At 43.2% G+C, this 21,943-nt stretch overlaps 1 protein-coding gene across 1 annotated transcript; it reads right to left on the bottom strand.

Annotated features, from left to right (window-relative positions):
- Positions 1-1,196: 1,196 nt before the first annotated feature.
- On the bottom strand, positions 1,197-21,860 carry KLHDC1 (kelch domain containing 1). The gene is made up of 13 exons (XM_064716015.1): positions 21,295-21,860; positions 19,398-19,468; positions 17,816-17,933; positions 17,153-17,271; positions 15,779-15,857; positions 14,645-14,728; positions 14,123-14,206; positions 8,955-9,013; positions 7,094-7,206; positions 6,584-6,656; positions 3,108-3,192; positions 2,324-2,376; positions 1,197-2,063 (listed from the first exon to the last, which is right to left on the bottom strand). The coding sequence occupies exons 1-13, from the start codon at positions 21,394-21,396 to the stop codon at positions 1,889-1,891; spliced, it is 1,215 nt and encodes a 404-aa protein (XP_064572085.1). The 5' UTR covers positions 21,397-21,860; the 3' UTR covers positions 1,197-1,888.
- Between the last annotated feature and the right edge of the window lie 83 nt (positions 21,861-21,943).

Raw genomic sequence — 21,943 nt, 5'->3', positions numbered from 1 at the left:
CAAATTCACCCTGAGGGGATCTGAAATACCCCCCGAACCCGGACCGGGACACCGGGCACCTCAGAATTAACACTGCGAGTGTCTGAGGTGCCCTCAAATTAACACTGGGAGCACCCGAACCGCACCAAAATTAACACTGGGAGCACCTGAACGACCCCCAAATTCACCCTGAGGGCACCGGGCCCCCCGGGATTAACGCTGCGGGTGTCTGAGGTGCCCCAAAATTCACCCTGAGGGCACCTGGGCACCCCAGAATTAACACTACGAGTGTCAGAAGTGCCCCAAAATTCACCCTGAGGGCACCCCAGAATTAACGCTGCGAGTGCCTGAGGTGTGCCACAATTCACCCTGAGGGCACCGGGCACCTCAGAATTAGCACTGGGAGCGTCTGAACCGCCCCGACATTAACACTGGAGCACCCGGGCATGCCGAAATTCACCCTCAGGGAACCTGAACCGCCCCAAAATTAACACTGGGAGCATCTGAAATACCCCAGAATTCACCCTGGGGGCATCCAGACACCCCAAAATTAACTCTGGGAGCACATGAACCATCTCTCAATTCACCCTCAGGGCACTGGGCACCCCAAAATGAACCCTTGGAGCTTCTGAACCGCCCCGACATTAACACTGGGAGCATCTGAACCACCCCAAAATTCACTCTGAGGGCACTGGCACCCCCAAAATCACCCCAGGGCACAAGGGCACCCCAAAGTTAACACTGGGAGCGTCTGAACCACCCAAAATTAACCCTGAGAGCATCTGAATAACCCCAAGATTAACCCTGGGGGCTCCTGAACTATCCCAAATTAACACTGAGGGCACCTGAATAACCCCAAAATTAACATCACAGCACCCAAACCATCCCAAATTTACACTGGGGACATCTGAACCTCCCAAAATCAGCACTGGGAGCAAAACCAACCATGAGGGCACCTGAACAACCCCAAAAATTTACCCTGGGGCATCAGAAGCACCCCAAAATTAACCTCAGGGGCACTTGAACCTTGTAAATTCACAATTGGGGCATCTGAACCCAACAAAATCCCCACTGGGGGCATCTGAAACCCCCAAATTAACCACGGGGGCACCTCAGCCCTCCCAGAGTTAACCTGGGGGCACTTGAAGCCAACAAAATGAACCTGGGGGCACCTGGGGATTTTAAAACCATCAAAAATGTGTCCAAATGCCTCTTGCTTCAACTCTCTATAAAATTTTAATGACTGTGCTCCTGTTAAGTAAATATTTGAAACAGAAAAATAACCAGTACTACATCTGCTTTTTTTTTAAACAATAAATAAACAACTTTGTTGTTGTTGTTTTTTTAACAAGAATGAAATATAAACTTTGCACATCCAAAATACAATATACAACTTATTTCCAAAAGGATTTCCTGGTGACAGAAACAGTAAAACCAGGTGATGAACTGAAGTTTTCTGACAGAGACCGGGTGCTGTGGCAGCTTTTTCTTCCAAGTTCCACAATTCCCAGATGGATTTTCCTATTTGGAGTGTGAGGTGTGAGGCTCCAGGGTTGGATTTGGGTCAACATTTGAGGGTGGTAAATTTGTTACCTTTAAGACTGAAAAAGTGTGAACATCCCCAAGACACCGAGGTGAAGTTATCTTTTTGGGGGTTAAGGCCAAGGAGGGGTTTTAAACTCAAACCGTGTTTTATCCAGCTGAAACGGATCCTTCCAAAAGAACAAAATGTCCCCTTCCAAAAGAACAAAAGCTTGTGAGGGCTGCGTGGCCAAACCCACGAGGGCAGAGGTGAACAATTATCTAGAAATGGAGTTGGATCAGTTTTCCATAGCGCAGGAAACGAGAGATCCCCGAGGAAAGGATTTGGTGTCAAGCTTCCCTCAGGAATCCAGCTCCCGGCCCTGCCTCAGGTGCTCTGCAGCTGGCTCTGCCTCTCAGTCTCAGCTTTCCTCTCCTGCCTGTGGCTCATGGCTGCCCAAAATGTGATTTTTTTCAGCACTTCCTGCACCAGTTTGGGTGGCAAACAGGGAATTTGCTTCTCCAAGAGAGCGGCGTTCTTCCCAATGCAGTCCAGACACAGCCTGAAGAAAAGAAATAATAAAAAAAATTGAAGGAAATTATGTATATTCTAACAAATGACACCTAAACCAGCTGATGTGCATTAATCACAGGTGTTAATTACAGGTGCACACACTGCAGGGCTCAGGTATTTCCTGAGGAGGAAATTGGGAATTTCAGCCCATTTCTGCAGGAGCAGGTGCAGAAACAACACCTGGGCAGGCGTTGGGATGGGATTTCAGCCCAGCCCAAACCAGGCTGGGATTCTGTAACTGCAGCTCACCTGAGCAGGGAATAAGGCTGAGTCTGAAATATCAACAAGTCACTGCAGTGCCCCTGGGCAAGAGAAGAAAAGAACCATGAGAATGGCAAACAACTCATCCAGCCCAGCAATCCCCCACATTAATGTCACATTTACTGTCACATGATTCAGAAATATCCTCCTTGACCACGATTTATAAGGAACCTGAATTCAAAATTCCTTTTTGTTCTGTCAGTCAAGAAAGCCTCAGGTGGGGATTCCTCAGCAGTGTGTAAATTATAATTAATTTATAATCTGTGATGTGTAAATTACTGTAATTTGTAATGGTTTCAGTTACCAATTTGAGCAAAGTTTTAGAGCCAAATTCAAACCATCACCATTAAACCAAATTCAAATCATCACCATCTGATTTGGGTTTTTTTTTCAACTGAATTTTAACTGAAAAATTAAAATCAATCAATTAATATATTTATATACTGAAGTTTTCCTATAGAGAGCAGGTGATGTTGCAGCTTTTTCTTCCTAGTTCAACTAATTTTCTTCAATGAATATATTTATTAATATATAATATTTATTTCTTTATTTGCCCAGAGGTTTTGGACTCCCCACCTGTGGCAGTGCCAAGCCAGGCTGGATGATGCTATTGGGATATTGGGATATTGGGATATTGGGAGCTGTCCCTGCCCAGGCTGGCGTGGATTAAATGGCCTTTAAAGCCCCTCCCAACTGAAACCACTCCATGATTTGCTATTAACTGTAATTAACTGTAATGACAGTGATGGGATTTGCTGCTGCGTTTACTGACCGTGTCCATGAAGAGCAGATCATCCTTGCTGCCCCCAAACACCATCACTTCTCCCTCCTGCCCCAGGCAGGCTGTGTGCCACAACCTGCAACCAAACACACACACTCAGTGCCCGAGGAGCAGGGGCTTGGCTGCGAGCAGCAACACCAAACCTTTATTTCAGAGGTCAAAAATAACACCTTCAAATGGATTACTTGTTTGTTTAATAATATAAAGTAAGAGAGCAGTGTAACTCCCCAGCAGACCAATATATTTTGTCATTATTTGACTTTTCTGTATTCTGGGCATATCAACTTTGTCTTATTTATCACCAGAGTGGAAATTTTTTTTGGCAACTCTCCAAACCAAGCTTGTGCCAAGCTTTTCCTTTTGCAATTTTCCACTCTCTTTGGCTCAGCAGTACAATTTTCAGCCTGGGGGTTCTCAGTGCTGACACTTGGGTCTCCAGTTCTCCTGCTCCAGTCTTGCCCTTCCCCCAGAGCTTCTGGGATCACTTGCTGTGGGTCAGGAACTTCCAGCACACCAAGGGAGTTTGATCATAAAAACCCCACAAAAGCAAATCCTGACTTTAGAGCTTTCAGAAAGATCCTGCCCCTTCAGCAGCCACCCCTGGTGGGGAGTTTATTTTTATTTTTCACGATTAGATTTTTCTGCTCTGTCACCACTGCTGATGGACTTTAGAGCCACTGAAGCAAAAATCAAACACACCACTGAAGTTTCATGCAAAAATCAACGCTCCCACTTTCTCTCATCAGTCCTTAGCAGGTTCCTCACCTTTCCCCTTCCTCATACCTGTGCCAGATCTGTCTCTGCCTGCTCTGCCTTAGGGAAATCTGGGCTTGGTCACGGAGAACACGGGGAAGCCTTTCCTGCCTGGGCTCTGCTGACATCCTAGCTCGAAACCTGAGGCTTTTCCTACTGCCTGAGAGCTCCTGGCCTCCCATGGGCTGCTCTAACTTATCACCTAAACATGCTAACAAAGGCATTCAATCACACAGGGCTCCAGCACAGCAACAGCATCACATGGCAAAGAGAACATGGGGACCCGGGGGTGGAACACTGGGGGCTCGCTGAACCCAGCATGCACAACTGGGACCCATGGATGGAGGGAGGAACAGGATTGTCTACAGTTATGGGAGTGAAAATATGGAAATATGGGGAATCCAAAGGTTAAACACCGGGGGCTCGCTGAACCCAGCATGCACACCTGGGACCCATGGATGGAGGGAGGAACAGGATTGTCTACAGTTATGGGAGTGAAAATATGGAAATATGGGGAATCCAAAGGTTAAACACTGGGGGCTCTATTGAACCCAGCATGCACAACTGGGACCCATGGATGGAGGGAGGAACAGGATTGTCTACAGTTATGGGAGTGAAAATATGGAAATATGGGGAATCCAAAGGTTAAACACTGGGGGCTCGCTGAACCCAGCATGCAAAACTAAAATTTATGGATAGAGGGAGGAACAGGATTTTCTACAGTTATGGGAGTGAAAATATGGGGAATCCAAAGGTTAAAATAAACACTGGGGGCTCGCTGAACCCAGCATGCACACCTGGGACCCATGGATGGAGGGAGGAACGGGATTGTCTACAGTTATGGGAGTGAAAATATGGGGAATCCAAAGGTTAAAATAAACACTGGGGGCTCTATTGAACCCAGCATGCACACCTGGGACCCATGGATGGAGGGAGGAACAGGATTGTCTACAGTTATGGGAGTGAAAATATGGAAATATGGGGAATCCAAAGGTTAAAATAAACACACCGGGGGCTCGCTGAACCCAGCACGCACAACTGGGACCCATGGACACAGGGAGGAACAGGATTTTCTACAGTTATGGGAGTGAAAATATGGGGAATCCAAAGGTTAAAATAAACACTGGGGGCTCTCTGAACCCAGCATGCACAACTGGAACTCATGGACACAGGGAGGAACAGGATTTTCTACAATTTTGGGAATGAAAACATTGGGAATCTAGGAATTAAGATTTGTATTTTATTTCAACCCAGCATGCAAAACGTTGGCTGAATAGAACTGATGGACAGAGGGAGGAACTGGATTTTCTACCAATTATGGGAATAAAAAAGGGGGAATGCAGAGGTTAAACTTTGTATTTTATTTCAACCCAGCATGCAAAACTGAAATTGATGGATAGAGGGAGGAACGGGATTTTCTACCAATCATGGGAATGAAAACATTGGGAATACAGGGCTTAAAATTTGTATTTTATTTCAACCCAGCATGCAAAGCTAAAAGTAATGGACAGAGGGAGGAACAAGATTTTCTACCAATCATGGGAATGAAAACATTGGGAATCAAGGCATTAAAATCTGTATTTTATTTCAACCCAGCATGCAAAACTAAATGTGATGGACAGAGGGAGGAACGGGATTTTCTACCAATTCAGGATCACCTGAGAAGGCAATTCTTTAGAAATTGCTAAAAGTGAAGGTTGAAGAAAACCATGGTTTCCAGGAAAAATCCATGGTTTCCTGGGAAAATCCATGGTTTCCTGGGAAAATCCATGGTTTCCTGGAAAAATCCATGGTTTCCTGGAAAAATCCATGGTTTCCTGGAAAAATCCATGGTTTCCTGAAAAATCCATGGTTTTCTGGAAAAATCCATGGTTTTCTGGAAAAATCCATGGTTTCCTGGGAAAATCCATGGTTTTCTGGGAAAATCCATGGTTTCCTGAAAAATCCATGGTTTCCTGGGAAAATCCATGGTTTCCTGGAAAAATCCATGGTTTCCTGGAAGAATCCATGGTTTCCTGGAAGAATCCATGTTTTTCTGGAAAAATCCATGGTTTCCTGGAAGAATCCATGGTTTCCTTGGAAAATCAATGGTTTCATGGAAGAATCCATGGTTTTTATGGGAAAATCCATGGTTTTCTGGGAAAACCCAGGAGGTTTTCTAGCACAGTACATTGTGCTGGATATTATGATATAAATTTGTGCTGGGAGTTCCTGGGTGAATGCAGGGAATGAATTCAAGGAAAATGTGAATATTTCCTATCCAGAGCAAATCACTTCAATAGTTTTTAACTTAGAAACACAGATAATGGTTCAAACACTGGGTTAACACTGAATTTTGCTTTTGAACAATGAAAGAGGAATCAAGTTTTCCATGGTCTCTCCTCCCCTGTTTCTAATAATTGAGAAATATTAATGAGCTTTTATTATTCTCCTTGGTTATTTATTCCTCCAGTTTTTATGGTTTGATTATAGAAGAGTAATTTGGCTGCAGAGCACCAGGTCAGTTGGACACCCAGATCCTTCACCACAAAATAAGAATCAAATACAGAAATTAAAATGAGGTGTGAAGGCAAAAAAAGGGGTTAAAGCAAACTATTCAGCCACACTGCATTAATATTCTAAAATATTCTTTAAAAATACAGTTCAGGAATTGAAAAACTGGTTCATTTTGAAAAAAGGATTCAATTCCAGCACACAAATTTCTGTTGCTGTACCTGGGCCTGCTCTTGGGCAGATGGGTGAGCTGCTTCCATCCATTTGTTGCAATGCTGTGGATCCAACCATCACCTGCAATGGGAGAATTATTATTATAATAATTATTATACAGCTCATTAATGGGTTTTTGGGATATAAAATTGGCTTTTTGTTCACACAAGCAGCTCCAAAAGCATGGTTATTTAGGTAGCAGGAACCTAAAAAAAGGATGAAGTTGCATCCTTTCACTCTTTGTGATTTAATGTTGTCCCAGAACCCTCCCTGCACTGAAATCTGGAATTAAAACACACCCAACCCCTTTATTTTGAGTAAATTGAGGAAATCATTTCCTCCCAGTGGATTTGGCTGTGAAATGAATTAATTCCCTTCAAATGATTTTTGCCAATTTCAGTTTTTTCACGCTGCCTTTTCTACCAGAGCGACTCCTGCCAACCACCCCAGCCCTGTTTTTGGTGTGATCTGAAATGCACCAGAGGAGCAGAATTCCATTTTCACTCTGCCTTACTCACTCAGAGGAACGTTGTCAGAGCTGAGCCCTCCGAAGAGGAAAAGCCTGTCCTCCCCGATGGGGGTCAGCGTGTGCCACGAGCGATCCCTGGGCTTCTCTCCACTGATGTTAATCCTGGGGAAACAAAGAAACAAACCAAATCTTCAATCAGTGCTGAAATCGTTTCATGGTTTCGTTTACATTGATTTGGCAGAAAATTCCAGTTTGTCCTAGAGCCACCCTGGGTGTTTTGCCAGTGCAAAAAGAGATGAAACACAGAAATAATTCCATGTCCATGTAGGAACAGTTAATGGGGATCAAAGGGGTGAATCCTGAGGGGCTCCGGGCTCTCCCCTGCAAGGAAAAGGATTTTAAATGACAAAATGACAGAAGGATTTGTGGTTTCACCCCTGATCCAAAAGGCACCTCCTCTTCACGCTGGGCCCACCCAGACTGAAATCAATAAATATCAGGAAAGGGGGGATTCCTAAGCACAGAACAGATGGAGCTTTGTTACTGATAAAATCCATTTGAGATCTATTTCTGCTGGGCTGTATTGAAATTGATTTTATTTTAGTTGGGTTTGCTTGGGAATGTGCACAGCAAAGATCCTGATATCCCAAAAAATCAGTTTATCAGAGATAATTAAACAGGGATTGCACAAGTGCCCTGCTCCATCTGGCACTCAAGGCCAAGCTGCAATTTTTGTTTAAATCCAAGTGAAGAAAAGAATCTTCTAAAATTGGCCAAAAAAATATCAAACAGATGCTGATAATGGATAAAATTTCAATTTTCATGCACAAGAAACGATCTCAGTTCCAGAAATAACCAAATATTGAATGAGTTTAGTAGAGCTCGAGGCAGGGAAAGCAGCTTGTGGGCAGGGCAGGGCAGCTGAAATGAATTTTGCAATCTGCTGCTGGATGCTAATGCCAATTTATTTATTAATAAATAATTATTAGATCCTTTTCTGATCAGAGGAATAAATAATAATGAATAAATACAAACACTTTATCTCCTGGGAGGTGCCAACAGCAGCAAACACTGAAAACTCTTTTTTTCCACCAATAACTTCAGGGTTTTTTTCAGTTTGAAATATATTCTTTCAGTTTCTAAGACTCTGCAGAGGTGCTGCAAGAGCTGAACAGAAGATTCCTAAATTTACAGTGATCCAATATATAAGTATAGAAATATAAATATTGATATATAAATTTACAGTGATCCAATATATAAGTATAGAAATAGAAATATTCATATATAAATTTACAGTGGTCCAATATGTAAGTATATAAATATCAATTTGTATATATAAATTTACAATGATCCAATAAATAAGCATATAAGTATTTATATTTTTAATATATAAATTTACAGTGATCGAATATATAAATATAAATGTTTATATAAAAATTTACAGTGGTCCAATATGTAAGTATATAAATATAAATATTTATATAAAAATTTACAGTGATCCAATATATAAATATATAAGTAGAAATATTTATATAAATTTACAGTGGTCCAACATGTGAGTATATAAATAGAAATATTTATATATAAATTTACAGTGGTCCAATATGTAAGTATATAAATATCAATTTGTATATATAAATTTACAATGATCCAATAAATAAGCATGTAAGTATTTATATTTTAATATATAAATTTACAGTGGTCCAATATATAAATATGTATTTTTTTAATATATATACTATACTAAATAACGGATAAATCTTCTGAGCTTTTCTTGGACCACAATATGGAAATAACTTGAATTTTGGAAAAAAATCTTCATTTTTTAAGGATTTCATGGCTCTGGAGCTATTTAACAATTTGTTTCCATCTTCTAAATTCCCTTTGAAGCGTTACAAAAGCAAACTTACCTTCCAGACCAAGTCCAAGTGTCTAAATTCAGGCAGTGCAAATCATTCATTCTGGTTTGCTAAAACAAAGAAATAAAATCCCACTTGGGTTATTTTAAGCAAACAATAAACCAAATATTTCAGTGAGGCCTTCCTGGGACAGGATAGTCCAAGCACCAATAATTTGAAGAAATCTGCACCCACTCGCCTTAACATAAATCTGAATTATGTGGCAGATGAGAAGCTTTTCTCCTCACAAAAACCATGCAACACTCGGGAAAGTGCCTGGCAGAAATATTTCCAGACATGCAACAGCACTATGGGGCCAATTTGAGCTTCTAAAAGTGAAGAATTTGTGGGATTTTATCCAGTTCCTGCGAATGTTTTGAATTTCCATCCACAGCACTCCTGGCAGAAGGTGCTGGACTCTCCTTGGCTCTGTGAGCAGAAGCTGGGTCACTGCTCCCTGGAGCATCCTGGCAGTGCTGCACTCTGGCCATTCCCAGAAATGTCCATCCTTTGTGCTTTTCCCTCCTTTCCTTTCACCAAGTGCCCACCAGCAAGGCTGATTTATTTAGGAGCCTTTAGCATTTGCCATTAAATCCAATGGGAAATGTTCCCTCTTGCTCGTCTGCCTGGGATGGAGATGGAGCAGTGGAGGAGTCTGTGCCTGCCTGGGGAGGTGCAGGAGGAGATGAAGGGATTTCTGTGCTTCCTTCCCCTGGGAGCTACAACACCAGCTGGGGCGTAGGGAATGGTTCTTGCCTTACCTTCCAGCTCCTTTTCTCCCTGGGCACTCCATAGATCTATTAGAAAAAGAGGATTTTTCTCCAGGTGCAGATCCTGTGAGGCAGAGCCAGGCTGAAAGGAGCTCTGGGAGCTCTCCCAGGGATTTCAGCAAGGCCACAGCTCCTCTGCCAAGCCCTGCCAGCCCTGCTGGCCTGCCAGGGGAACGGGGAGCAGCGCTTTGGGGAGGGACAGCATAAACACAGCAGATGCTGAGGGCTTGGGGCATTGCCTAAACACAGCCTAAACTCGGCCTAAACTCGGCCTAAACTCGGCCTAAACTCGGCCTAAACTCGGCCTAAACTCAGCCAAGTGTGGTCCAGCTGCCAGATCTGCCTTCCAAGACTGCTCTCTCCTGTTTCCGACTCCTCCTTTGAAATCATGAGGGGATCAAATCATCCAAGCTGAAAGCAAAATGCAGTTGGGATCTTCTGTATTTGGGGCAAACCCAACTTCCTGGCCTCTACAACTGGGAGTAATCATGTTGGAGTAATACAATTTGATGTAAAGGATATCTATCAGAGAAAGTTGCTGTTATGGTGAAAATTAAGGTTTCAAGAGGATCCTGGTCAAGACCTCCTTGCTGACTTTACTTTCCTGGGCATTAGGCAGAAGATGGAGAAATTCTCTTTCCTGCTCCCTGGGAAATCAGAAAATCTTTGCATTCTCACGGTTCAGCAGCTGGGCAGATGCAGAATTACAGCAAACCTCGTGTGGAATCCAGAACACCACCAAGTGTGCAAGACTGAGATTTAACAAACAAAGCCCCTTCCTGCCCCAGGAGCTGGAGCCCACGGTTTTACAGCAGCATCACCTGCACAGCTCTCCTTCAGCTCCTCATGGATTTATCTTTCCTGCTCCTTATTCCCAGGAATGCTGCAAGAGAGGCTCTAAGGGTGCCCTCATTCCCAGGAATTCTGCAGGAGAGGCTCTAAGGGTGCCACCATTCCCAGGAATTCTGCAGGAGAGGATTTAAGGGTGCCCTCATTCCCAGGAATTCTGCAGGAGAGGCTCTAAGGGTGCCACCATTCCCAGGAATTCTGCAGGAGAGGCTCTAAGGGTGCCACCATTCCCAGGAATTCTGCAGGAGAGGCTCTAAGGGTGCCCTCATTCCCAGGAATTCTGCAGGAGAGGATTTAAGGGTGCCCTCATTCCCAGGAATTCTGCAGGAGAGGATTTAAGGGTGCCCTCATTCCCAGGAATTCTGCAGGAGAGGATTTAAGGGTGCCCTCATTCCCAGGAATTCTGCAAGAGAGGATTTAAGGGTGCCACCGTTCCCAGGAATTCTGCAGGAGAGGCTCTAAGGGTGCCATCATTCCAGGAATTCTGCAAGAGAGGATTTAAGGGTGCCCTCATTCCCAGGAATGCTGCAGAGAGAGGCTCTAAGGTGCCCTCATTCCCAGGAATTCTGCAGGAGAGGATTTAAGGTGTGCCACATTCCCAGGAATTCTGCAGGAGAGGATTTAAGGGTGCCCTCATTCCCAGGATTCTGCAGGAGAGGATTTAAGGGTGCCACCATTCCCATGGAATTCTGCAGGAGAGGATTTAAGGGTGCCACTGTTCCCAGGAATTCTGCAGGAGAGGATTTAAGGGTGCCACCATTCCCAGGAATTCTGCAGGAGAGGATTTAAGGGTGCCACTGTTCCCAGGAATTCTGCAGGAGAGGATTTAAGGGTGCCCTCATTCCCAGGAATTCTGCAGGAGAGGATTTAAGGGTGCCCTCATTCCCAGGAATTCTGCAGGAGAGGCTCTAAGGGTGCCACCATTCCCAGGAATTCTGCAGGAGAGGATTTAAGGGTGCCACTATTCCCAGGAATTCTGCAGGAGAGGCTCTAAGGGTGCCACCATTCCCAGGAATTCTGCAGGAGAGGATTTAAGGGTGCCCTCATTCCCAGGAATTCTGCAGGAGAGGCTCTAAGGGTGCCATCATTCCCAGGAATTCTGCAGGAGAGGATTTAAGGGTGCCATCATTCCCAGGAATTCTGCAGGAGAGGCTCTAAGGGTGCCACCATTCCCAGGAATTCTGCAGCTCTCCCTCCTGGATTTCCAGCCAAAGCTATCCCAGCTCCCAGCTTTGCCAAGGGCTGCAGCTCCATGGATCTCTGAGCTTTGCTGACAGCAAACACAAACACGCTGACACTCAGGCACCAGATGTGTGAAGAGCTGCTGCAATGACTTTGGTTTATTATTTACCTCATTCTCAACGTGAAACTTTTCCACTTAAATCAAACATCAGACTCACATCAACTTCTGGACTAACTCTCCTTCCTTCCCACTTTCTCCCGTTTCTGTTTTTCCAGGGGCTTACCTGAAGGAACTGAGTCCACATAACACTTCTGAGCCTGTTTTCAAATGATTCCTGGTACAACTGATTCTCATCATCATCATCACCATCACCATCATCATCATCTTCTTTTACCAGCTCTAGCTCCAAGTTTGGGAAAAGGTGCCCTTTCCTCCCAGAAAGATGAAGAGGAGAAGCCTCATGACACTTCCTGGCCCTTTCTGGTTCCTTGCAGAGCCTTTCCCTGGGAAGATTTGTATTATGGTGAACTAGAAGGAGAAGGAGCAGCAGAGCAACCCCGTGTTTGCTCCTCAATTTCTGGAGAAAAGCAAAACTTCATCTTTTGGGGAGGAATTATTGCTGGGGTCAGGAAATTGAGGGGTTTCCTGCTGTCTTTAGCTTTTTCTTTTCATGACTTACATGAATTCCTCAAGCCCCACTGAAATGTTCCCTCACCTTTTTTTTATGTTTCCTTCCATTTATTTCTAGGACAGAAAATGGATCAATAATGAGAATTACACTTGCTGCTCTCCTACAGAATTAAACACAGCTTTCCACCATTTCACTCTTCTCTGACACGGCTCCCCAAGTGCTTTCACTGAAATTTAGCAAGATTTTAAGGAAGCTGAAGAAAAAAACAAAACAAAAAAAAACCTTTTAAGATCAGAATGCTGCAGTCCAACAGAACCCTGAGAGGGCAGGGCAGAATGAGAGGTGAGCTGCAGCTGAAGGAGAATTGCAGTGGCCAGGGCAGCACAAGGCACCCAAGGCACCTTTGCAGCCCCAATTTTGGGTTTGTCCCTCCCAGCCCCTGAGGGAGAGCAGGCCCTGGCTGTGACAGCTGTGAGCTCAGCACAGGGCTCACAGAACTCTGATTTCCCAATCTCCTGATGCCCTTCAGTTCTCTGCACACCCCCTTGGGCCAAAGCTCTGGCAGGGGCTGAGTGCAGCTCTCTGGGGCTGGAGGAATTCCAGAGATCCCGAATCAAAGGTCACAGCGTGGCAGGAACAAACAGGAGCCCTTTCAATTCTCTGCTTTTCTGTTTGCTTGGAAAAGCACTTCAATAAAAGCACTTCAATAAAAGCTTCCTGCAGGTGGGAAGGGGCTGGGCATGGTGTGGTCACCCCGGGCAGCAGCAGTGCAAGGAGTGCAGATTAGAAAGGAATGTTCCAGCAGGGAAACCAGGGAATGGGGAACAAAGGGCAGCTTGACACTGCTTGGTTTGCCAGGATTTGGGAATCCAGGGCTGAGGCTGAGGCAGCTTCCCAAGGTGGAGCTGGAATATGTTCATTCCCAAACTAATTCCTTCTCTTTTTCAGAGCACAACTACAGGAACACAGCACTGGGGGCTCTCAGAAGCTTCTTCACTGTCAATTTTGGAGACAGAAAACATCCAGGCTCATCCTCTAGCTGAGTAGGATTAAAGGATCTAAATCAGCTGTAGTGAAAAGAGCTGAAAACTTCCATTAAAACAAAACACAGGAGTGCACAGTCACTGGAACTGGGAGGGTTTAACTTGCCTTACAGCATCTGTTTCTCACTCAGTGCTTCAGCAGGGAGGAGCTGAGCAGAAAATCTCCTTTAATGAGCACTGGAGAAATTCCAAGTGCTGCTGAGAGCTTTGGGTCTCTCCTGCTTTAACCAGGGGGGTGGTGCCTGGGGCTTGTTTCACTTAAAGAGAGTCAGGAAGAGTAAAAATCACACAGCCACAATCCAACCCTGAATTACTGATGCACACATTGCACCCTTTTGGCCATGACCTCTTCCAGACATCTCTATTTCAGTCACTTATGTGCAAAAAGTGGCAAAATTCAAGTAGAAAGCCAACTCAAATCTGTTATTTACCACACAATCATCTGTGTTTTACCTTTCCTGGGACAATCATTAATATTACAGACTGAAATATTCTTCTTTTTTTGTAGAGGGTGATGACAAGCAGCATCCTGCATACAGAGCCCTGAACAACCAGGTTAGGCCAAAAACATTGGGGATTTTTTTTTCTAACTACAAAATGAAAAGAAAAAACAAAACAAAAAAAAAAAAAAAAAAAAAAAAAAAAAAAAAAAAAAAAAAAACTGCCAAAAGAATTATGTGACTGCTAAGAAAATATTGAATTACCAGCACTCGTCCTCCAAAGATGTAACCTTTGTTTCCCAGCACAGCACATGTGTGAGCTGCTCGAGGCTGAGGTGGATCTCCACCCTGAAAGAACCAAAATAATCCTTAAAACACCACAAAACCTCCTGGGCAGTTTTATTTGCTGATCTACAAACCATCAGGAAAACCTCTGGAAATCACATCTTAAAACTTGATGTTATAGCCACGAGCCAAAAAGTTCTCAGAATGGAAAGTGGCAAACTGGCTTTTACTTTGCAATGGGAATTTCACATTTTGCATTTGGTTTTAGAGGGATTTTAAAACATCTTAAAAGATCCTAAAAAGCTGCCAGACACTCTTTAAAAGATACAACTTCTGCTGAGTTCTTGCATAAACTCAGCTGGGTTTTATGAATTTCAGGGAATCTTTTCAGCTCAGAGCCCCTGGCAGGGCCTGGAGGGGCTCCAGGAGAGCTGGGGACAGGGATGGAGGGACAGGATTTAAAACTCAGTAAAATCCAAACTGAGATCAAAAACCACTCACTCGAATTGTTGGCTGAGACCAAGTCTGTGTGGTTGTATCAAAAACATGAACATCATTGTGCCACCCCCAGAATATCTGTCCTTCCTGAAAAAAAAAAAAAGAAGAAATTAAAAAATATATATTTTATGTTAAAATCTTGCTGCTTATTGAAGGATACAAACCTGGAAGGGATCTGTCCAAACAGAAATTACACTGAAAGAGGCAATTGGATGAAAATGTGTGGTGATATTTGAAGGATGCTGCAGCAGCAGCTCAGATTCACCTGAGGCTCAGCAGCACCCAGGGGTGCTCAGGCTGGGACACCCCAAAATGGGCTTTGGGCCCCAACATCAGACACTGCAGCCAATTTCACCTGCTAAATTTCATTGTAATTTCACACTGAGAAATTGTAAAACAACAATTCTTGGGTGTCAGTCTTTAATATTTGATGTCAGGAGATTCCTGTCAATGCTCTGCTCAGTCATCTTTGCATTAATGATAAGAAATTACTGTAGCAAAGTTGATAATCCAAGAATCTTTCTGGAAAATAAACTCAATAAATTAACTCGGAGTATTTGTCAGCTAGACTTGGGAAGCTATAAATTCCCGAATATTTCTTCAAAGAAATAAACTATTAAAATATATATATTTTATATATATTAATATATATATTAATATATATATAATATATATTAAAATATATATTATAAAAACAATTTTATAATATATATATTATTATAATATATATAATTATATACATAATTATATAATTAATATATATTATATAAATATAAAAATATAAATTTTTATATTTAAAAAATTAAATATATTTTTTATATTTAATTATTAAAAATATTTAAATTTTCTGGGATTTTCAGCTTTAAAAATTGCCTTCAGATTAAAATCCAGCATTTAATTCACTGCACTCCAAGGCCAGCACTGGGAATTTGGAATAGGTGGAACAACCACCACTCCCATCGTGCAGCATCTGGAATTTCAAACCTAAATTTCAAATTTCAAACGGAATTTCAAACCTAAAAAAGATTCTGAATTTGCATTTCTGCTGATGCTATCAATAAAAAAAAAAATCAGATTTTCATGCTCATCAAGGGTGACAAAAAGGATTTTTTTATTAAATCAGAAATCAAATCTCACCCAAAATGCATCGTGGACATCGAAGCAGTCGCTGAGCTCGTTGTGCCTCCTGCAGCCGTAACCCCCAAAGTAAACCAGCCTGGAACAACAGAACCAGCCCATTCTTTTGTCAGCAATGGTTCCAGACACCTCCAACCTCTGCTCCTCTCCCCAAAGGTTCATTCCCAGGGCTGTTTTCAGGCAAAAATGGAAATAAACCCCAGGACAGTGAAATGCCTCCCTCCCTAGTGAAATTCCTGTGCTCCTGCTGATTTTTTTATTTTCTGTATCCAATTCAGTTTTTATTTTCTGTCTCCAATTTTTGGCAAGAAATGTTCCCAAGGTTTGTCCCACAGGACACAAAAAGTCTTTTTTTGGCTTCAAATTAAATTTTTCAACCAAGCACCACAGAAGGATCCTCACACACCTCCCAGGCCAATATTCCACCCACTCATAAATAATCTTTATTTACATCCAAAGGTTCCACTCTATCTGAACCAGGTGATTTTCTCAGCATGCAGGTGACACAATGCTTTGAATAAATGCATTTAATTTTGAATAATCTTGTGTTCCCAGCCAGGGAGTTGTTCAAATATCTGCATTTCCCTATCTCTGCAGTTCAATTAGCATTACAAAACCAAGATCTGGCACCCAGGGGCATTGCACAGTTACACAAAACCTCTTTAGATGTGGAGTCCAGAAAGAAATAAATCATTTCCATCTGATAAATGCACTATAAATCACATTCAACCTGTCTGTAACACATTTCACAATAAATCACTGACAGGGCACCTGCTTGTGATCACTTCTGCCTCGTTATCCTGACATTTTCCATAACAAACAGGAAGTCTGGAGTATTTCTGTTTTCTAAACACACTCAGTCACTTTTCCAACACAAATGCCCAGGCTGACTCAGCCTTGCAAATAAAGATAATCCCTGAAATGCCTCTGCTGGTAAAATCCTTGGGAATCCACTACATGGATTTATTGCAGGTGAATGGAATGCTTCAAATAATGAATATTGCAGAGAAAGTAATTTTATACTGTTTTTTTAATATACTTTTTTTATAATTTTATACTGTTTTTAATGTGTTAAAATCATCTAATAGCTGCATGATTGCTTTCTAAAATATAAAACATTCCACAAATTTGCCCTAAATCTCCCAGCCCTCCCCTAAAATGGGGTTTTATTTACCATTAGTTCAGCTCACCATTTATTTCCCATTGGTTCATGTGAAGAAACTCTTGTACAAAATTATTACAAAATCCCCCAGCAAGTCAAGCTAAAAAGCAGAGTTTCCTCCACCCCAACCCCGAGTTCTCCTCACTTTTTTATCTTTTCTCTCTACAATTAAGACAAATCAAATATTTTTAATATTTTCAGTGTTTTTGTACCTGTTTTTGTACACCCAGCAGGAGAGTTTGTCCCGAGGTGTGGGAGGTTGACCTTTAAAATTTGTGATTTTTTTCCACCTGTAGGTTCCGGTTTTTGTTCTCAAGTTGACATAATAGAGCTTGAAAGGAAAGAAAAAATGACAATGTGTTCAGAAAAAGCACAAATCAGCACCAGAAAAAACAACCCACCACCCCCAGAAGGGTGGAAGTGGCAGTGGGTTTAAAATGGGAAATACAGCACAAAAATAAAATTAAACTGGAGAATTGGCAGAAAGTTTCAGCAGAGGCTCCATTTCACTGATTTTCTAGTCAGACTAGAAAATTTCTAACTTTATTTCTATTCAATGATTAAACAACTCATTTAATCTATTTTCTTAATTCAGTTTTCAGTTACAAGGAAAGCTGGTAGCTCTATTTTAACCTTAATTATTACCTGATTATTTAAAGCAGTGAACTGCTATCAAAGAGCAAAAAGTGATTTTCAGAGATTAGTCCCAATTTAGGTTGTCAGAACATTTTTAAAAAACCAATTGGGAAAGCAGCGGCGTAAATATAGAAGGTTTCAATCAATAAAAATGTCTCTTTAATTCAAATAAAAAGACACCAGATGAGCAGTATTAGTGCTTATGGAAATGCAATATTATGGGGAAAAGGCTGCAATACCCTGTTGCTGTATCCTCTGTCATCAAAGCCCCCGAAGATGTAGAGCCTGCCGTTGATGCTGGCGCCACAGCTGCCCGACATGGAGGTGGGCAACTCCCCTTCCATCAGGTGCATCGTCCTGCAATCACAGAAAAATCACACTCAGCCCCTCCACGCTGCCAAAACGCAACAATCCCAAAGGGATTTATTCAGATTCTTTAGGTTTAAAGGTGGAAATCCAGTGTGGGCCATAAGGAGGAGCTGCAGGTGAAGCTGGGCTCCTGAGGTGGAAGAGAAATCCCAGGTGGATGTTGGGTGTCTCTAAAGTACCTTGATTTTTCTGGAGGTGAAATTCACATTAGGAGAGCTTTAATAGAGCTGGAACATTGATTATACAGAATAATATATTATGGAAATAATATATATATAAAAAATATATAATATAAATATATAAAAAATAATATAATATTATATATAATATATATATATATATATATAATATATATAATATATATATAATATATATATATATATATATATATATTAATAATAATAATATAATAAAATAAATATAATATAATGTAATATAATAATATAATATATATAATAAAATATATATATAATATAATAATATATAATATAATTATATAATATGGAAATATTATGAACTCCAGGAACTCCTGAGATGGGAATCTGGCAGGGCTGGGATGACAGAGATGGAAAAGTGAGGAGAGCTCAGGCAGGCCAGGAGATGCTGGTGAAATAAAACCTGGAAAATTCTGTTTAACCCTGATCCCTGGGAGCACAGAAAGGGAAAGCAAAAAGTGTGAAAGGCTTTGGGCAGCCCTGCCCACAAAAAGGGACAGAAACTGGGGTCAGGGGGGAAAGAAATGGGGGAAATGGGGAACGGAGAGAAAATGGGGGGAAATGGCAGGAGAAGAAAGGGGGAAAAGGAAAGGAAATTTCAGGAAAGGAAATTTCAGGAAAGGAAAGGAAATTTCAGGAAAGGAAATTTCAGGAAAGGAAAGGAAATTTCAGAAAGAAATTTAGGAAGGAAAGGAAAAGGATCACAAAAAAGGGGGAAAGAAAGGAAACACAAAAAAGGGGGAGGGGAAACTAGAAGAAAGTGGAGGGAAAGAGAAAAATGGCAGGAATAGAAGTGGAAGGAAAAAGGGCAAGTTCTGAGTTATTTGGGGAGGAAAAAAGAAAGTGGAAGGAAAGAGCAAAAGGGGAAGTTGTTTTTTGAGTGGCAATGCAGATGGCATTAACACCAAAATAATAAACACAGACCTGTAACTGGATCCAGAGCCTGCAGCCAGTGTCTGACTGTTCTACCATAACAGTGAAGGTAACAAAGCTCAGCCCAACAAGCTGCCAGGGAAAAGCAGCAGCTGTGCTAACAGAGCCTGCAGCCCCTCTCCCTTGCACACAATAATTCTTCATTCACCTTCAGCAGGGTTGTGTTTGCTGGGCTTCATTTGCCAGCCCAGCTGACATTGAACACCTGCTGTTTAACACACCCAATGTCCCTGAAGGCTTTTCCCTGCAGATCCGTGACAAAAATCAGCTTTGGGTGCTAATTTAATCTAAATGTGCCACTCACCAGAGCCCACTGTCCATGTCATAGATCCAGAGCTCATCACTGGGCAGATACACTTCATTTTCTTCAATGGACTGGAAGGGGAACATTGAAATGTTCAGTCAGTTGTGCTTTTGGTGTTTGCACATGAAATGCCAAGCCAGGTTACTGAGCGACACTCAATGATCTCAAAGAAACCAGAACTCACACCCCAGTGTTACTGCTCTGATCAGAAATTAATTTATTTTAAAATAAACAACTCATTCCTCCTCAGGACCGCTCAATAAAGGCACAGATTGAGCAACTTCACATTTTGCCAAGAAAAGATGTGTAACAACATCAACCAGATCTGAAACTCCTGAATTAAACTCATTTAGGTACTTTTGATCAGGAACTGTTTCCATTGGGATAGTGGAAAAATAAAAAACTGAACATAAACAGTGGACTGAAAACTCAAAAAGTTACTTGCAGCAGCAACTTGAAAGACCAAGGTGTCAAATATAAAGGAGAAAATGAATTCTTCTGTGGAAAAACAGATTTATGGAGAGCCCTGAACAGAGGTCATTAAGAAAGAAAAATAATTTGGGAAATAATGATGAGGGAAAAACAACAAACAGGAGAGGAAGCCCCAAAAAAATGCAGTGAGTAACAAGTACAGCATTAATTACTGCCTTGGCACCAGGAAGAAATGAAAGCCTGGCAGTGAGTAAGCAGCCAGAGTCAGTACACAAATAAAAACCGGCTCAAAACTAAACAAACGTGAGCAAGTTAAACACAAAACTGCAATTTAATTAGTGACAATCCAGTTACTGCTATTGATGACTTGCCTCCACGTGATGTTTTATTATGAATTTGTCACCGTGAAAGGTGCCAGGCAGGCAGGTTTATCCCATTTGTTTCTCACTAGAGTTCTTGGCTTGAGTACAGAAAGACAAGTTTTGAACGCTTTAAAGTTACCTTAGACCATAAGAAATATATAGAGAATATTTTATAAAAAATAGATATATAAAAGGTTATAGAACATATATACATAGAATATGAAGTATTCTACACATATATATTCTATATATATAGAATATGAACTATCTTTACAGAAATAACAGTTTCCACCTGATCAAGACCAGGAATTCCACCAAGCACAGGTATTTGCAATTTTATGGCCAAAGTGCACAGACAGACAAGATGAACAGATAAATATAAACAGAAAAATAACAGGTAAAACGAAGTGGATGTATTTGATGTAGTTGGGTTGTAGTCATAGAGTTAAAAGACACAAGGACTTACTTATGACAGAAGTATAAGTTTCTTTTTATGAAAAAAAAAAAAATTAAATTGTGGGTGGGTTTCAGCCTGCCACCAGCTTGTTTTTGAGGTGACAGCAGCGCTTTCTACGGGAGGAAAACGCGCTGTAAGCACCGCACAACTACTAACAAACAAAAACCACGGGGACTCAGCAGCGAGAACACGAATGACACCCTGGAAAAGCTGAGCCACAAATTACAGCGTCAAGGTTTGAAGGGAGACGCGCTGAGGAGCGAAGGACGGGCGGCTTGGAAGGAGCGAACCGGCTCCACCAGCCCTGCCCCACACGGGCGAGCGGGGCAGGAGGAGGGCGCTGATCGCGCGGGGAAAGGCAGGCGGGACGAGGTGACCGGAGCGGCACCGCCATCCCCTCAGAGCCGGCACCGCCGTCCCCTCAGCGCCGTCCCTTCAGCGCCTCCCGCCCGTCCCCTCAGCGCCTCCCGCCGCCATTCGAACGGCGCGCGGCCGCCGCAGCCAATCAGCGCCCGCGCCACAGCCCCGGGCACCCGCCGAGGGCTGAGGGCCGGCGGGGGGACCCCCCTGCCCTGCCCCGCCCGCGGCTGCTCCGAGCCCCGAGCCCGCTCCCGCCGCTCCTTGCTGGCTCTCCCCCTCGCCTTACCACGTATCCTCCCCACACGTAGAGAAAGTTGCCGTCCACCACGGCGCAGTGGCCGCTGCGCTCCTCGGCCACGCAGAACTGATCCGCGGGGTCCGCCGCCATCTTGGGGGGGAGGAAGAGGAGGAGGAGGAGGAAGCGGCTCGGCCGCCTCAGGGCTCGCGTCCCGCCACCGCCTCCTCCGGGTGAAGCTGCGGCTCCGCCGCCGGTCGCTCCCCTGGGGCGGACGGGAAGCGAGGAGGGTCCAAAGTGTGGGGCGGCACCCGGCGCGCGTCGCGGTGGGAGCGGACGGGGCGAGCGCGCTGCCCTCGGTGCCGGGCAGCAGTGCCGGGCAGCAGTGCCGGGCCGAGGCGTGAGGCGGAATAAACCGTGCGGGAGGATGTGAATAATGCGGGAGGATGTGAATAATGGGCACGAGAGGAGGAAAGAAGCACCGGGAATAGGAGAGCTAAACGCAAACCACAGGGCGAGAAGGGAGGGAGGAGCTGGGTCCCAAAGCGGGACGGGGTTTAAGGCTCCGGGCAAGGGCACGGGGTGATGGACAGGGGGAACGGCTTCACACTGCCAGAGGGCAGGGATGGGTGGGAGACTGGGAAGGAATTCCTGGCTGGGAGGGTGGGGAGGGGCTGGGCTGGAATTGCCAGAGCAGCTG

This window comes from Zonotrichia leucophrys, chromosome 5 (assembly GCF_028769735.1).
Source record: "Zonotrichia leucophrys gambelii isolate GWCS_2022_RI chromosome 5, RI_Zleu_2.0, whole genome shotgun sequence".
Classification (NCBI taxonomy): Eukaryota; Metazoa; Chordata; class Aves; order Passeriformes; family Passerellidae; genus Zonotrichia; species Zonotrichia leucophrys.
This window is presented reverse-complemented; position numbering and strand designations above follow the sequence as displayed.

Excerpts from the sequence above, each read along its gene's own strand:
- KLHDC1 (XM_064716015.1), bottom strand. The coding sequence starts at position 21,396 with ATGGCGGCGGACCCCGCGGATCAGTTCTGCGTGGCCGAGGAGCGCAGC. Across the intron at positions 17,934-19,397 it reads GACATGGACAGTGGGCTCTG|GACGATGCACCTGATGGAAG; the intron begins GTGAGTGGCACA and ends CTGTGATTGCAG. Across the intron at positions 7,207-8,954 it reads ACTTGGACTTGGTCTGGAAG|GATTAACATCAGTGGAGAGA; the intron begins GTAAGTTTGCTT and ends TTGTTTCCCCAG.